Source organism: Schistocerca cancellata, chromosome 8, assembly GCF_023864275.1.
Source record: "Schistocerca cancellata isolate TAMUIC-IGC-003103 chromosome 8, iqSchCanc2.1, whole genome shotgun sequence".
In the NCBI taxonomy this organism is placed as follows: Eukaryota; Metazoa; Arthropoda; class Insecta; order Orthoptera; family Acrididae; genus Schistocerca; species Schistocerca cancellata.
This window is the reverse complement of record NC_064633.1, coordinates 425,458,882-425,475,971: the sequence shown is the minus strand read 5'-3', so window position 1 is coordinate 425,475,971 and position 17,090 is coordinate 425,458,882. Positions and strand designations below refer to the sequence as shown.

At 40.4% G+C, this 17,090-nt stretch overlaps 1 protein-coding gene across 1 annotated transcript in view; it reads left to right on the top strand.

The window, feature by feature from the left end:
* The first annotated feature begins 1,564 nt into the window (after positions 1 to 1,564).
* The window catches only part of LOC126094885 (protein transport protein Sec61 subunit alpha-like), a 68,207-nt gene continuing 52,681 nt past the window's right edge, over positions 1,565 to 17,090 (top strand). The window contains exon 1 of the mRNA XM_049909521.1: positions 1,565 to 2,338. Coding sequence (XP_049765478.1) covers positions 1,565 to 2,338 — 774 coding nt within the window. The remainder of the gene's footprint in view (positions 2,339 to 17,090) is intronic.

The following is a 17,090-nucleotide window of genomic DNA, read 5'->3' as shown; positions in this document are numbered from 1 at the left end:
GGCACATCACATCACGTTACATGGACTTTCGCATGACGATAACACTGACAACGAATGAGGTAAGTCGTGTCCTTTGTAATTGCAAGTGTTTTTTTAACGCACTTGTTTTGTCGTTGCTGTTGTGACTACCGTAAACATACTCACAACGCCCGCCACGAGACTCGCATTATCGATTTACAATCGCAAGTTCCATATGTGTCGTTTGGACCCCGCGACTTCGATAGGCAATCCTGCTCGGAAATTACCATACTTTCTTGAGTGCAATAAGGAAACCACACACTGTCCAATGGCATCCCTGTTTACCTCACCTCGAGAACCACTTTGCTGCTTGACTACTGTATCCCGTTCTTTTTAAATCCCTACGCACTGTCATTGCGCCAGCTGGACCGCTGGTAACACTTTGTAACTCACGGGTGATTCCTTCGGCTGATTTCATGCGATTTTTCACAATGTAATTGCTCAACGGTCCCTTTCTATTAGTAGATGAGATTTGTTTGATCGTTTCTGCTGTGGTTGTTCCTTCGCCTTTCCACTTCAGAATCACATCAACAACAGTCGACTTGGGCAGCTTTAAGAGGATCGTGACAACTACTGGTCAATTCTGCTTTACATAGCGCTGTCGGGATACTTTCGGTCCGACACAACAAATCCCTTCTCCGTAGAAAATTACCGATATCATGAAGTAGGAATATCTATGGAGTGAGCCTTCAGATGCACGCAACAGAATTTTTGTGGTCAGCATAAATTCCCTTCGAAAGTTAAGACTTGAAGATACCGCACTTACCTATGAAAAGTAATTGTTTCTCCTTTCCTGTATTTCGATTTGCATATGCAGCAGCCACAATTATTCATTGTTATTGTCATTAATAAGTAAACACACAAAATCAGGAGAAATGTCTGTAATAATCAAGTTCAGGTCTTCTTTGGAAAATGTAAACAACCAATAACCAAAAGTAAGGTGACTATTACCACATGATATTGACGATATGTGCAGTATGCTATGTTTACTTCATAGATATTCTTGCCTTATGTTTATGATCCATTGTTATGACCATAGAGATTGGTTATCAACGATACGCTAGTCAGTTGTTGAAGTTTTGAAGATACAGGGATTAAGAATTAGAAAGAGTGGAAGTAGCGAAACCTTGCGTTACATTTTAGGTCCAGTATTAAGAATCAGTTGTTCTAAAAGCGAATATGAGCGCGAAAGCATATATGAATTTAATTAGTTTTATTTTTAGAAGGAATGATATCTGGATGCGTAGCAAGTGAGTGTGTTGTTTGGTTCTAATTCGACAATACTACTTTGTTTCTAACCGTTAACGATTCTTTTATTGTTGTTGGTTAGTAACGTCGGAATGTCGTGGGAATCAACTTGATTTAATTGTGGCGAAAGGAGACTGCTCATTGGGTGAAAGTCACGGACGTGTTTTAGCAAGAACATTCTGTTGCCATTTTCGATTGAAAACGTTCAATGTAAACACTGTTAGCAGTTGTATGTCAGTAACACTTCTCGTGTCACTCGAATACTTTAGTTTTGATATCGGATATTTTTTTCTTCAAAATGGGGGTGTTTCTCGAAGTTATTAAACCGTTTTGCAGTATTCTTCCCGAAGTAACGAAGCCAGAAAGGAAAGTTTCCTTTCGTGAGAAAATGTTATGGACAATAATAACACTTTTTATTTATCTTGTTTGCTGTCAGATTCCTCTATTTGGAATAATGAGTTCAGATTCTGCAGATCCTTTCTATTGGACACGTGTAATTTTAGCTTCAAATAGAGGGACATTAATGGAACTTGGCATTTCACCGATAGTAACTTCTGGTATGATTTTACAAGTTCTGGAGGGAACGAAGATAATTGAGGTAGGAGATATACCACGAGATAGGGCGATTTTTAATGGTGCACAGAAGCTTCTTGGTTTAATAATAACTAGTTGCCAGGCGGTTGTCTATGTTTTATCTGGTATGTATGGCGATCCAAGTGAAATGGGTACTGGTGTATGTTTGATTATAATAATTCAGCTTGTGATAGCAGGAATGGTAGTAATTTTGTTTGATGAACTTCTACAGAAAGGCTATGGTGTGGGATCAGGCATATCTCTGTTTATTGCGACGAACATTTGTGAAACTGTTACGTGGAAAGCTTTCAGCCCGACGACTGTAAACACAGGACGTGGTACGGAATTTGAGGGAGCTGTCGTCGCCCTGTTCCATTTACTTTCAACTCGCAAGGACAAAATTCGGGCCGTGAGGGAGGCCTTTTATAGACACAACTTGCCAAATCTTATGAACCTATTGGCCACGATTCTCGTTTTCGCGATTGTAATTTATTTTCAGGTAAGAAAATCTTCACCTTAGGTTTAATTATGTGCATTTTTCATTCTAAATATGTATGTTTATTGTAAAAAGTAGGTGTATGCTATTCGTTATGTATAGGAGACAGCTATGTACTGTATATACACTATTGTTTCTTAGGAGACAGTGCCTTGCTAAGGTTTGGACAAAATCTGACGCAATAGTACTCTATTGTGGCACAAACAGAAAGCAGAGTAAATGGCACGAGATTTCTGTATAACAATCATGTGGTGTACTTAATTGCGGTATTAAGAAGTGTCATCCGTCTGCGATGTATTAATAATTATTTAATGTAGTTGGTTCTTCATTATATCACTTAAGAAGTTGCTTATTGGGGAACTGCATTGTTAAGACCACTGCGATGAAATAATGGAAATGTAGGAGGGAAATAAAAACTCCGATACGAGCAGCAGCCGACAGCGATGTTGAAAACGTGTAAGACAAACACTTTATATTTTCAAGCTATCGGTACGCACATAAATTACGTACGTAAGACTGGGTACGGGTCAGTTCTAGTGACCGATTCCACCCGTCGGTTTTGACAAATGACGTAATGTGTGTTGTTATTTTGTTTATGCCGCAGATTGTACTGTTAAATGCTTACTCTGGATTTCGTCTTAACGCGCGTATATTAAAAATATGATGTATAATGTTTTGTTTTCGGTATCTTTTGTTGATGAAAGTATTCGTGATTTATAAGATTCTGCTTTCTTACCCAATTGCTTTTCATTGTGGATGAGTCAGTTGTTTTTACAGCGAAAATGCTCCTTGACAGAATGACTGACCGTAAATGAACTATAAGACTTTTACAATCATGGGGCATTATTGCAGAATTGTGCAAGTGCAGTGTTTGTGGTAACTATATGGTGTTGAAAAAGGTTAGATCGTATGGCACTGTAGTTGAATGATTTTCATTTTGTAGAGAAGTCTGCGGGAAATTTATAAAGTGCTGGGAATCATTGGGATGGGGGATTGTTATAGTTGAAGTAGACGAGTCACATTTTGGAAAGAGAAAATATGCAAGGGGGCGTGAGGTTGTTTTTGCTTTGGGTTTTTTGAGTAATAATTTCTGGAAGGGATTGTGCCGATGTTGTATTTAGGGTCGTTCCAAATTGTACCCCGAAGAAGTGTTAACAGCTTCAGTTGAAGAATATGTGGAAATAGGGTCAATAGTGATGTCAGATGGGTTTTCTTCCTACAAGGGGTTGGGTGACAGGAGTTATCATTTGGTTGTAAATCTCAATACTGAGTTTAAAGATCACAAGACGGGTCATGTACAGATACTATGGAGGATGTGCTGGGGGGGGGGGGGGGGCTGTAAAATCTGTTGTTGTGCGGGAAAGAGAAGGATTGCAGTGTTATAGAGACGGGCAAACTGAAACACGTAACTGTTTCGAAACAAATGAAACAGTACAATGTAATGTTTCGATAAGATGTTTCGGAACAATGAAACAGTTTGTGTTTTGTAATCTAATAAATCTACACATTTTATCATCTTGAATGTCTGCTGTATAAGTATGAACATAAATGAGGTGCGAGAGCGCTAATCATATCGCAGAAAGTATGAAACTATCACTTAGGCGTCTTGGCAGTTTCGTATTTCCTGAAGCAAATGCGCTGCTTCCGTGTCGTGTGACTTTCATACTTTTCAATTGGCCGAGGACAGCCATAGCTGAAGACAGAAGAGCCACCATGAACGGACTGGAGGTGGGAGCAAACTGCAGAAACAACGGATATGCTACTGGGATTCCCACATTCCGTTAGTATGGGTAATATACCCATCTTGCTAATTTCCATGCACACAAAGGGAATCATTGTGGATAATAGGCACAGTGACTATAGACTCACAAATAATGCAAAATAATTCGAATAAATAACAAAATATAACAGAAAAAAATTTGTCTTTTAAGGTGTTTCGAACCGTTACTATAAATTCACTATGCTTCCCAGCCCTTCCCGTTCACCATTACACTATCAGTGATACGTCAAACAGATTGCTTGCAGTTATACCTACATCAAATTTATGTGTATGTCTAATAACTGACACTTTACGCTTTTTTTTATTCAAAATGTTGTAGGCTTACTTGCGTTTCTTAATATGATTACTGTACATGACCAGAGAAACGTATATGTAAAAAAAAGTGTAATTTAACTGAATGATTTTCACATATTTATTATTTTGAATGTGAATAGTATACGTTGGTTTATTGTTTGGTTAGTGTTTATAAAGCAGATGTTACGCCAATTCGGAATAGGACAGTCAGCTTTATTTTCGGATATCTTAAGTTTCTTGCTATTTGCTTGTCAAAAAGATTTCGACACTCTTGAAAGTGTTTCACGAAGTGGTATGTTGTGTTTCAGTACCTATGCCGAGCCCGAATCTCGTCCGACACAGCGCGGAATGAAACATCACTGTTTCGATACAATTAGTCCGTTCCAAGCAGAGGTGGACTGAAACAGCCTTATTTTGAAACAACGATTCAGTTTCTGTGTCTGGCTCGAGATAGAATCTGGTCCGGTTACCCGAGACAGGGGCGGGATGAAACAATTGTTTCGAAACAGTGAACCACAGCCGTCCCGAAACACTGAAACAGTTCCACGTATCGGTACACTGTATCGAAACATAGAAACAGTGGCCAAGTCTACAGCGTTACAAGGCTATTTAGATGACTACTGTTGGAGGCAAGAGAATTCCTACAGGTTACTGTGTATTTGCAGCATTTATGAAATGCTGCAAAACGTACAGGCCTCGTTTTGTTAGATGTGGGTGGGTTTCATATTTTTTTCCTGTTTTTTTCCCTTTTTTTTCATGGTCTGTGGGTTTGGTACCTTTTTGGTTTCTCCAGGTGGAGGATTTTCTATCTTTTTAATATTTCTTGGGTACAATGGTGGGGCGATGGTTTAGTTGTTGTGTCTTCTGCCTGTGGGTTTATGTGATTGAATTGTGATATCATTTGTACTTCTTATTTTTAAATTTTGGGTCCGCTTGGGGGCGGGTGGTGGGGAAGAATTGATTTTGATGGTGCCTCTTTCGTACCTGGCAGTTAGTGTTTATTATTAATTTTTTGATTAGTTATTCTGGTTTTTGCATTTCGTTATAGTTTGACCCTCAACTATTACTATTTCTTATTGTGTCCTTATTTTATTCTTATTGTTTGCCTCGATCTTTCACTCCTTTGGAAGTTCATATGTGGTAAGTTTCCCTTTATATAGCCAATTTTATTTTGCTATACTTAGTCAATTTTGCTTTCATTCCTGAGGTACAAATTATATCGTTTGTCATTTTCGAGCTATTGTAACTGGTGTGAGTTACGTTTAGTATTGTTATCAGTTCCAAGGTTCTGTTTTTTTTTAGTTTTTTTAGTGTGTAATGATGTTTGTAAAGATTTCATTTTTGGAAATGTTTTCTTTACTACTTTTGACAATAATGTTCTTTGAAATAGATTAGTAAGTTTGTCCTATATAGAAGAATTCTTTTGTCGATTCCTAGGTAGGCAAGTTCTGCGTTTTTACAACATATGTTCGCAATGGTTTCTCTCAGTGTTTCCATTGCTTCTTTCCTCTCTGTACTTCCGTAACAAACAAACACTTTATTTATTGCAGTAGTACATAAAGTAACAGCAAAATAGAAATCGTACAACATAATACCGCACGTAATTACTTGTAAAGACGTTGAAAAATAGTGATTTGTGGAATCGGTAACTACAGTTAACCTATATTGATATATTATTTACCATGAAAAGCGTGGAACAGATAACCGGAATTTATGTTTATAGATCAATTGTAGTTACCGATTCCAAACATTCCATGATTTATTATGCACATCGTTTTTCCAAATATAGGCCAATTCTATTTACCGGTTCCCACCATTCTATGGTTGAATAGATGGAACTCGTAACTAGATCTGACCTATGTAGTTCAATTCTAGTCACAGATTCCAACCATTCTATGACGTCTTTGCAGCAGGTTTGTGCACTGAAATGTGATGGGATTTCCGCAGTACTACTTGCTCTACGAACTACCGCAGAAAGTTATTATTATTGGAATCGGTAACTAGAATTTACCTCATATATTATAGGTCAATTACAGTTAACGATTCCAACTATTGGGTGGTTCATTAATTAGATCGTTTCTCCAGAACCTGTGTTAAGCATAAAATCATCTGCAGTCGTTAGTGCTCTCTGAACTTCTGCGAAAAAGTTAGTAATATTGGAATCAGTAAGTAGAATTGACCACATATATAAGTCAGTTCTAGTTATCGAGTTCAATAATTGTTACTTTCTATGATTTTTCGTACTTGCGCACCTGCTCTTTTAGGATTTAGCGTGTTGGTTTCGCCATATTTCATGTTACTTATTCCTATTTGTTATCATTCACTTTATTTTTCCGTTGTTCTCTTGTAACTTAGTTTCTCCCCGGCAAAACCCCAAATTTCCTGCGCTTCTCTGTTTGAATGAATAATTAAAATTAACGCAATTTTATAATAGTACGATTTCAACATGCGCTATAGTGTAATGCAGTTTAATGGTTCTCTGTGCCCCCCTACTCACATAAACCATGATAATAATTCTAGTAAGACAATTTTTTCCATTCTTGTCCTTATTTATTTTCTTTATCTTCAACGAGTTTGGATGTAATTCGTGCGTTTACAAATAATAATAGCGTTAAACGTGAGTGTAATTTTATCGCATACTACATTCGTTTGTTTACGAGTATGATTAGTACCTTTCATAGATTCACTCTATGCAGAGGCTTTGCCTTAAGTACTACGTCATTGGTCAAAGCCGACGAGTGGAATCGGACACTACCAGATTTCTGAAATTTTAAATGGTGGAACCGCAGAGAGAGTAGTGTCTCTAACGCGCTAAACGTAGTCGTTCCTATTCCGTGAATTACAGTGTTAGTCGTTCCAACCCCGTTAATTAAAGTGCGATATGCAAAATACTACGCTGCTAATGTAGACAGTGTAATGTCATTGCAGCTACCTCGTGTTTCGTGGATCTCATAAGAAATGACATATTTCAGGAATGAGAAACGATTCGAGTGGGCTACGTGTTAATCGAGAGAACCAGTTACATATTAATTCTGTAGGCTGTAATTAATTACTGGCACCTAAGCTTAAATTATTATATGTTCTTTTTGCTTAGAGACATAAACGCAATATAGTTGCCAGTAAAGCAGCTTTAGAAAAAGCAACTGCTTCCCCAGCTGTACAAAATATGCGATTGATACTGATTGTTTCTTATGAAACTATGACTATATTGATAACCAATTAAGAATAACATTGCGATGTGCTAATGGGAGTTTGAACTCATGAATACAATTAATTCGATGAGCAACCGTTTTAACTACTGTTATGCAATTTATCCACATTTATTGTACCGTAACAAATCATATAAAAAGGATGTGTTTTCAGTAGATGCGCCGGTACATAGAAACAAATTGCTTTCGTACTATTCTACGCAGCTTATAATACGAAAACTACAGTAGTTTATCTCTTGAAAAACTGTTCTCCATACACAGATAACAATTAACGTTTAAAATTTTGTATACTGGTATTAGACTTCCTGGCGTTGTTTTTTGTGCTCGTGCTTGGAAAAAGTTTGATGTGTTTGGCTGACTACATAATGCCTAATGTCCTCTGATCCTGTGTTCTGATTGAGGAGGTCATGAGTCCTGTGTTCACATTGTGTAACAAAAGCACATCACGCAGCGTAATCTCGATTTCACAGTTTTCATAGCTGTCGTGTCGTATTTGGTGATTTCGTATTTTTACCTGTTTATTGCACAAGTATACAGTTTCAATGCTAGGGCACAGAAAGGTCGTTCCAAGACATGTCTTTGTATTCTCGGTTTGTTTTGCGACAGTTCCAGGAAGTCCAGTACCGGTATCTAAAAACTTTACTCAATTATATGCTACAGTGAAGAGCCAAAGAAACTGGTACACCTGCGTAAAATCGTGTAAAACCTTACTCGATTATACAGTACACTGAAGAGCCAAAGAAACTGGTATACCTGCGTAACATCGCGTAGGGCCCCCGCGAGCGCGCAGAAGTGCCGCAACACGACGTGGCATGGACTCGACAAATGTCTGAAGAAGTGCTGTAGAGGGTGTCGCATTGTCCTGCTGGAGTTGTCCAAGTTCGTTGGAATGCACAAGGAACATGAATGGAAGCAGGTGATGAGACAGGATGCTTACGTACATGTCACCTGTTAGAATCCTATCAGGGGCACCATATCACTCCAACTGCACCCGTCCCACACCATTAGAGAGCCTCCACCAGTTTGAACAGTCACCTTCTGACATGCAGGTTTCCCTTCTGACATGCAGGGTCCGTGGATTCATGATACCCGTACACGTCCATCCGCTCGATACAATTTGAAACGAGACTCGTCCGACCAGGCAACATGTTACCGGTCATCAACAGTCCAATGTCGATATTGACGAGCACAGGCGTAGCGTAAAGCTTTGGGTCGTGCAGTCATCAAGGGTACATGAGTGGGCCTTTGGATCCGAAAGCCCATATCGATGATGTTTAAGTGAATGGTTCTCTTCAGCCGTCGTTGGTCCCGTTCTTACAGGATCTTTCTCCGGCTGCAGTGATGTCTGAGAACGATTCCTGATGTTCACAGTACACTCGTGAAATGGTCTTACGGGAAAATCCACTCTTCATCGCTACCTCGGAGATGCTGTGTCCCCATGGCTCGTGCGCCGACTATAACACCATGCTCAAACTCACTTAAATCCTGATAACCTGCCATTGTAGCAACAGTAATCGATGTAACAACTGCGCCAGATTTTTGTTATATATAGGCGTTGTCGACCGCAGCGCCGTATTCTGTCTGTTTATATATCTGTGTATTTGAATACACATTCATGCTCAAACTCACTTAAATCTTGATAACCTACCATTGTAGCAACAGTAACCGATGTAACAACTGCGCCAGATTTTTGTTATATATAGGCGTTGTCGACCGCAGCGCCGTATTCTGTCTGTTTATATATCTGTGTATTTGAATACACATTCATGCTCAAACTCACTTAAATCTTGATAACCTGCCATTGTAGCAACAGTAACCGATGTAACAACTGCGCCAGATTTTTGTTATATATAGGCGTTGTCGTCCGCAGCGCCGTATTCTGTCTGTTTATATATCTGTGTATTTGAATACACATTCCTATACCAATTTCTTTGGCGTTTCAGTGTATTTCATACCCTAATCTCTGCGACATAATCGGAGGGTACGATCAAAAATATTACAGTTGTTTAGCTAATTATCATTGCTGCCTCTTTGTAATTGTACTTCTCACACAGCAATTTCATGTATGCTATTAATTCCTAACCTTACCACTTAACATTCTTTTAAGGTGACTTTTACTCGGTAATCAACCGAAGAAGTGAACATTAACGCTATAAGGTAGTGTAAAGGAGATGATCATACGTCTTAAAGCCTTTCACATAAAAATAAAGGCTTGAATAGAATCCTGATTAGCCATTTAGCATCTTATCCATGCATTCAGTGTCGCCAAGGAGTGCAATAATGAAATAATCGAAACAAATGAGAGAATTTCGAAGTCAAACGTCGACCTAGATTACGTTGAAGGAACTGTATGCTTTAGTTTTAATCCAAGTGTTTAATACTTCCTTAAATTTATCTAGAGATAGGTTTTTTATTGTTTGTTGTAGTTCTTAAAGCTTAGATATCTGTGCTAGACTGAAAGCCTTGAAAATTGTACGCCTGTGTTTCCTCTACATTTTTTCTTGTATTGTGGATATCTACATTTTATCTGAAGTTGAAATATCTCAAACTCTTTTCCTCGTACATTTATTCTTCAATAGTATTTGTGACTGCTAATAACAAAAATTAGTTTTGGAAGAACTGTTGTTCACACTGCAATACAAGACATGAAAATGATTTTATTTTAAACTTTGCCTCCGTAACTAGTATTCCAGCTGCTGTTCCATATTGTTATAAAGAGAGATTTAAAAAGATTCCAGCAGACATAAAGCAAAAAAATGAGTGGAGGAGCCATTCATATAAAACATGAAGACCATACCTGAAAAACGATTCTTTTCGCACACTTAGTCTTGTTCCGATATCAACAAGTATCGATAGCATCTGAAATGAGTTGTACACAATTCATCCTGCGATGATACAATATTTTTTTCAAATGAAATAATGTAGAGTATATGTGATATTTTACCTGATTTTTCATTAATGAAAATCCTTCAGCAAAAAGACGCTTTTTCGAAGGTTTCCTAAAAAGGAGCAATTGCTGTAAATATTTAGGAGAAAACATTTATATTCTGAATCGTAATTGCACCAGCTTTTGAAAATAAACGCTCACTGGACACGCGACGACAAGATATTGTAGAGCATATTTCTTCAAACACAGAAAAATTACTTTCATGTTTTCCCATTCTATAAATGGGTTGCTTCTTAAAAATATGACAGTGTTTGAGAAATAAAGCGATACTTCGTCACTGTGGTGTTTCCTTTTTATTTTTGCGGCCTTGTGCTAGCTGTTTATAATGTTTCCAGAAATCGTATTCCTGTGTTAACAGTAGACGAAGCAGTATCTTGCTGTGATTCACTTGGGCTACTTTGTTGCTCAAAAACCATACTTCGCAAACGAGATTTGTTGCATGCGCAAAACATTACAAATATTTCTCTTCACCAATAGATGTTTTGGTGGCTGCTATCATAGAACATCTACGTTAATAGTCTGCAAGCCATCTGATAGTGTGTGGTGGAGGGTACCTCTGATACTGTTAACTGATATCTCCTTCCCAGTTCCACTCGCAAATGTGGCGTGTGGAGAATGATTGTCGGTAAGCGTCTGTATTAGCTCTAATTTCTCGAAATTTTTCATCATGGTCATTTCGCAAGATGTATGTAGGAGAAAGTAATGTGTTGTCGGGCTCTTTCCAGAAAGTATCTCTTGAAATTCAATGGCAAACCTCTCCGTGATTCACTACGCGTCTGTCCGCCCCCCGTAGTTGAGTGGTCAGCGCGACGGACTGTCGGGTTCGATTCCCGGCTGGGTCGGAGATTTTCTCCGTTCAGGGACTGGGTGTTGTGTTGTCCTGATCATCATCATTTTATCCCCATCGACGCGCAAGTCGCTGAAGTGGCGTCAAATCGTAAGACTTGGCACCAGGCGAACGGTCTACCCGACGGGAGGCCCTAGCCATGCGACATCATCATCACTACGCGTCTACTGAAGCGTGTGCCACTGGAGTTTGTTGAGCATCTTTGTTGCGCTATCGCGCTGACTAAACGATCCCGTGACGAATCGCGCCGCTCTACGTTGGATCTTGTCTATCTCTTCTACTAATTCTACATGGTATTAAATGTCACCAAGGCACGAATTTTAATTTGTGGTATATTCCAACTGTCAAGAGTGTCCATAAATGTTTTCGATGTATATTTAGCTGTATGTCTTTCGATTAGTGGACGAGCTGTTAGGTATAATACACACATTTCGCCGAAAGAAAATAGGCTGTCACACAAAAAATTCTCGTTCGTTCATTATTTAAGGCCAAGTATCCAGTGTGAGACAAATATGGTCTATTTTTGATAATGTAGACGAACTGTAGCCACACAAACCTCATATTTTTCGTGAGTTATCTTTTTTAGATTTTTTCTCCAGGCACATAAAAATTAGATTGCAGTTCCTTCATAAGATATTAAAAGCTTTTTCCTTCAACCATGTTAAAAGGTCACGTATCCCTACAGATAAAAAATACCAATGACTGAACATTTTTTAAATATTTTATACCTCCCTCTGTAGTAAAAAAGTCATTTACAAAAACTTCCAGTTTAAGTATAATGTTTAAATACTAAATGTAATTCATTTACCTTGATTGGGCAATGTTCTCGAAATAACTTCCTTTAAGGTATTTTGCAATACTGTCTTCGTTCTGTTTGCACGAAATTCGACATCGTAATCGATATCAGACCTTTTTTTCCAATTCATAATATTTCTATGTTTATAGCTGGACAGGATATAACAAACTGGTACCCTACATTGTTCTTGGTCATACCCGAGTAATTTAATGACAATATAGTGTTTGTACTATGTAAACGAAAAATATTCGAACACAAAAAGTAGACTGGACAGCCAGTGTTTCGTGCAGTTCTCTCTCGTCACAAACCACAATAAAAGCTAACAAACTTGTCAAGAAGCACGCACTGCACAATTGCAAACCACAGCAACCAATATGGCCGACGAACAGATGAACAGGCCGGGTAGACAAAGGGCAGTGCGGACAGTGGAAACAGTACCACAAGCTTCTCTTGATTAACGTTAGCAGCCGGCCAGAGTGGCCGAGCAGTTAAAGGCGCTACAGTCTGGAACCGCACGACCGCTACGGTCGCAGGTTCGAATCCTGCCTCGGGCATGGATGTGTGTGATGTCCTTAGGTTAGTTAGGTTTAAGTAGTTCTAAGTTCTAGGGGACTTATGACCACAGCAGTTGAGTCCCATAGTGCTCAGAGCCATTTGAACCATTTTTTGATTAACGTTAGCAACCGTTATGATCACAAGAATGCTTTTGAAAGAAAGATCTCCCACTTCAAGTAGTTTATGGCTGGCTGAAATTTGTCCAACTAATGGCCAATGGCCGACCGTTGTGGCCGAGCGGTTCTAGGCGCTTCAGCCTGGAACCACGCTACGCTACGGTCGTAGGTTCGAATCCTGCCTCGGGCATGGATGTGTGTGATGTCCTTGGGTTATTTAGGTTTAAGTAGTTCTGAGTTCTAGGGGACTGATGACCTCAGATGTTAAGTCCCATTGCGCTCAGAGCCATTTGGTGACCAATGAGTGGTTGCAACTGAGTTTCGACTGACAGCATCTATTTCTTCTGGTGACTCCAAATCGCTAAATAACCTTGCTTTGAATGCGCAAGGCTTTTTGTGCTCAGTATCATAGCCTTCTAGTTGAAGAAAATAAGTACTAGGTTACGGCTAGCCTTTTAAAGGGACAGTGCATCTCAACCTTGTGAAAATTCAGTACATCATAGTGCAATTTTAATCTCTTGAGGGATTTTTCGGCGGATATTTGTTGTATATATAAATCCTGGGGCATCAAAACCAAAAGGATTTCACTATCCTCGTTGCTATTGTTGCAGGGCTAGATGAATTAACTTTATTGCAGCATAAAAACCAAACTGTAACATAAACGACTCAATTTAATAGTACATTTAACTACAGAATAAACCATATACAAGACAAAGAGAAAACATAAGTTAGCGATGGCACCAAAGATAAACATTAAGAGCAGTAATCAGTGGCACTTAGCTTTACACTGTATGACACTGAACTTCACCCCCCCCTCCCCCTCCTAGTGTCAGTGATATTTTCTACTGAACTGGATTTGTCCAGACTGGTAACAAAGAGTCGTGCACAGGCTGCTGATGGTAAATTAGAGGTAACCTCCGACGTCCATTGCAGCTGATGTTTGACTGGAAGTGGTGGGGCTGTAGTGTTTATCGAATCTGTGGTGTGTGTAGATGAGCCCGTGCCATTGTAGGGTGCACAGAAATCTGATTTGAGCCTGTCGATGATGATGGTGGTTGGTATACGTATCACATCAACTTTGAATGTCTTATCCCGCCCTACTGATGAGGCAGTAGAGTAGCTGCAATGGCTTGCATACTGCATCATGCCGTACAACGATATGGTGGTATTTCGGTAGTTCATCAAAAACAAAAGGGCGATGGGGCTGCTGATCCTTTGGAGTAAAGCGACATAGTTGCTGGATTTTTGTATGAAGCTTTTTTACGAAATTTGATGGGCCAGTGCAGTTGTCTGGAAGTTGACAAAGAACTGTCGGGCAGATGTAATGGCTGGGCATTAACAAGTTCTGCAGTGTTGGTTTTCAGGTCTTCTCTCAGTGATGCACGGAGACCAGGAGGATGATGGGCAACGTCTCTGTCCACTTTTGTGACTTGTGAGATCGAAACGACATTTTCCATTGGCGGTGGATGCATTCGACTAAACCATTCACTGCCAGGTGCTAAGCGGTGGTTCTGATCCGCTTCATACCGAGTAGGATGACGAGTGCTTGGAACAGATGTGGTTCACATTGTCTTCCCTGGTCTGTTGTATATGGATGCATTCGACTAAACCATTCACTGCCAGTTGCTAAGCGGTGGTTCTGATCCGCTTCATACTGAGTAGGAGGACGAGTGCTTCGAACAGATATGGTTCACATTGTCTTCCCTGGTGTGTTGTAATTCGTAGAGGCACACTGAAATGTGCTATCTATACCCGTAGACCGCATTAGCGGCAGTTTCGGTGGTAATATTGGCGATCGGGATCATGTCGGATCAGTGTGTAATACAATCGATGACTATAAGACAGCAGGTGTGTCTTTCTGGTGATGGGAGACGCCCTACAGGGTCTAGATGTACATGTTCAAATCTATGATCAGAGGAAGAAGTGTGCGAAGATGTGACCTAATGTGCTGGCCAACTTTATTCTGTTTACAGGCCATACATTGTCACATATATTGCTTGCAATCTATGTACATGTGTTGCCAGACAAAAGCTGTCTTCACCATGTTGATAGTGACTCATACTCCAGGGTGTGCCATGTTATGTAAAGAGGCGAGTGCCTATTGGTGAAAGTCAATAATCAGTCACAAACGATTACAGTTTGTTAATACAACAGCCTAGTTGACAGTGACAGCGTAAGACAGCGGAGATGTAAGCCTGATAGTTGTGCCAACAAATCTCTTAGCTCACTATCTGTTTGTTGCACTATGGTGATAGCTTCAGAATGAACTGCACGATTGATCACTTTGATCCGAGAGAAGAGCATCACCTGTCACACTTAATTCTCCTTCATTGTGAACAATATTGGTAGTGAACTGTTCGATACACCTGAGACGTCACAGCTGACATGGTGACGCTTTTACAGGACACTGGCAGAAAAAGTATATTAGTAGCTTGTGATCTGGAATGAGTGTCAAGTGCTGTCCGCCAACATACGACGAAATTTCTTAATAGCAGAATGGGCAACGTACAGTCTGTGATCATAGATGGACCAGTTTTGTTTAGGCGGCCATAACTTTTTACTGAAAAAGTCTAAGAGCTTTCAGCTTTCATCTGTATGCTGTTGTAGTGCAGCACCAATGGCAGTAGCGGATGTGCTGATCATCAGGGCGCGAGGCGCCTACAGAACTGGGTACGCTTACAGCGTGGGATAGCAGTCTTCAGCTGTGAATGCCAGCTTGGCCTCACTACTCCACTGAAATGTGTCCTTCAGCTTTCGTGAACAATGTAAGAATTTATTCAAAGATGCAGCTACTAGGGCATGATTGTGAACAAACTGACGGTAAAAATTGGTTATGCCAAGAAATTGTCATATTCTTTAATTGTCGTAGTCTGTGGAAACTTAAGTATAGCTTCTACTTTCTCTTGCGGTGGCCGTATGCCTTACACATTGATAGTCTAGCCTAGGAACTGTACTTCAGCTGCTCTGAAGACACATTTTGATGGGTAATAAGCAGGCCATGTGCAGGTAGATGAGAGAGATCTGTTGTAAATGCGACAGGTGTTCAGCCTCTGGATCTGACATGATCAAGACGTCGTCAGTGTAGACATAAAAAAGTGTAAGTCCTGTGTGGCTTCATACATGAACTTCTGAAATATTTGAGCAGCATTACAAAGTCGAAAAGGCATTCGAGTAAGTTCAAATAGTCTGAATGGTGCGCAGACGACTGTCTTAGTAACACTGTCCAGTGCCACAGCAAACTAATAGAATGGATGAACTAAGTCGAACATAGGGAATATGTGCTTACAGTGGACATTGAATGTAAAATCTTCAATACACGGTATTGGATGTTGATCGGGAATGGTTGTGACGTTGTGCTGTCTGTACTCGCCACATGGACACACCCATTATTCTTCTTTGGGTTCACGTGTAGTGGATGTTGTGGTTGGCAGGAGAGCCAACACCGTGTTACTAGAGGAGGCCGAAATGCACGCGTTTTACCTCACGCAGGCTGGCGTGAGGTCTGGAACAGGACAAGGAAATTAGAATTTAGAAAAACGGACGTAGCTGGTGAAATACTTTACTTTAATCCATTAGTAATGAACGTCGCTCTTGACGGTACATGATTCACAATATCAATGGTAACTGAATATGGCGCCTTGCTAGGTCGTAGCAAATGACGTAGCTGAAGGCTATGCTAAACTATCGTCTCGGCAAATGAGAGCTTATTTTGTCAGTGAACCATCGCTAGCAAAGTCGGTTGTACAACTGGGGCGAGTGCTAGGAAGTCTCTCTAGACCTGCCGTGTGGCGGCGCTCGGTCTGCAATCACTGATATTGGCGACACGCGGGTCCGACGTATACTAACGGACCGCGGCCGATTTAAAGGCTACCACCTAGCAAGTGTGCTGTCTGGCGGTGACACCACATTCCTCCCCCGTAAATCGGCGTACGGTTGTGGCAAAAGGCTTCCGCCCGCCGTGGGGAGGACCCCATGTTGACGTATGCGACGAGATGGGGAGCCTAACAACAGGCGAGGCTGTGCCACCCGCACCCTGCCATTCGGACGGCGGGGAGCTAGGAAACGCCTGAAAACCTGCTCCAGGGTGCACGCCAACATGCGGTGTATGCGCCCGCAGAGAGACAGGAGGGGCCGAAGGGTCGACCTCCAACGGGCCGGGGCACCCGACGGGCGAAGACGACATATGGTCCGGAGCGGGCAAGAGCTCCATG